The sequence below is a fragment of the Trypanosoma equiperdum genome (genome assembly GCF_001457755.1).
Source record: "Trypanosoma equiperdum strain OVI genome assembly, contig: ctg_1924, whole genome shotgun sequence".
In the NCBI taxonomy this organism is placed as follows: domain Eukaryota; phylum Euglenozoa; class Kinetoplastea; order Trypanosomatida; family Trypanosomatidae; genus Trypanosoma; species Trypanosoma equiperdum.
The window spans coordinates 6313-7586 of record NW_027123976.1 but is presented as its reverse complement, the minus strand read 5'-3'; the positions used below and the strand labels follow the sequence as shown (position 1 = coordinate 7586).

Sequence of the window (1274 nt, the reverse complement as noted above, 5' to 3'; positions counted from 1 at the left end):
ACACACACACACACACACACACACGAAAAAAAAGAAAAGAGAGGGTGTGAGTGAGTGAGTGAGAGAGAGAGGAAAGAAAAGAAAAAAAAAGGATATTTATTTATTTGTAGGCAAAAGCAACAACAACATCATCAAAAAAACAAAACGGAAGGGTTGAAAAGTTGATAAAAGCAGGCGAACAACCACCTGAAAGGTACGGACGCCGCCTTCACAACGGCAACGATACATTTGATTCACAATCACCAATAGCAAAGTCGTGTGTTGTGCTAAACAACAAAAGGAAGGAGGAGGAAACAGATAAAAGAAAAGAAAATAAAAAATAAGGAAAATAAAAAGAGAAGAGAAAATATTTCCTCTCGAAAGCTGGATGGAAGACATTCCACAAGATCCTGAGAGGACCGTTGCTGCTGGCGTATTTTCCATCGCTAATTTTCCCCCACGGGCCCCGAGCCCACCGACTCGCGCCAGACGACAATTAATGTTAGCAACTCTAAAGAAGGAAAAAAAAGAAAGAACAGAGGGCCGCGCCAACAGCGTCGGTTTCAATAGTAGTGATAACAACTACGCAAGTGATTGTTGTTACGGCGCTGAACGTAACCATAACCATAACCATAACCGCGACGATGATGTCGATGACGATGATGGCTTTTATTATTACTTCTCCAATGGGGATTGATGGCGCTGGCGGTTGTTGTTGTTGTTGTTGCGATGATGTTTTAATGGCGGAGGAATCATGCCGTCGCTCTGGAAGTCGCTCACGTTGGTTTTCGCGTACGGGTTCGTTTGGTTTTACGGGTGGTCGCATGACTCCTCTCGCGTGGTGTGCATGTGAAGACGCCTCTACGCTTAACGGAGATGAGCTGACGGGTGGTCCCGCCGTTGCAACTGCGAGTGCTTCAATTGGAGTTGCTGATATTTGTGCTGTGAGTAGTTGTTCTTCGCCACGGCCATCATATGGACAAGCATTTGTGCCTCTCGCACGCCGATGGTTAAAAGATCCATCACCTTCCATACTTCCATATCCAAACCCCGGTTACTACAAGCGTAATCACAATGGACTTCACAATCGGAGAAGTAACAGCCGTCATGGTTATTGCAGTTGCAGTTGCAGCCGAAGTGGTAGGGGTGATGGAGAGGCAATTGCAACCTCGCCTTTAGCATCCGTGCGTGACTGCGAGATCACGTAAGCAAGCAACAACAAGCCCATGCGTACGGGTATGCAACCCATTCATTTATACATAAATATAAATAGATAAATATATATTTACATGAAC

The 1274-nt window shown here is 45.1% G+C and overlaps 1 pseudogene across 1 annotated transcript; it reads left to right on the top strand.

Moving 5' to 3' along the window:
- The first annotated feature begins 367 nt into the window (after window positions 1-367).
- Window positions 368-1187, top strand: TEOVI_000607400:pseudogene (annotated as a pseudogene). Its single transcript is given in 2 exon segments — window positions 368-673; window positions 675-1187. Coding segments are annotated over 2 exon segments (819 nt in total).
- The last annotated feature ends 87 nt before the right edge of the window (window positions 1188-1274 follow it).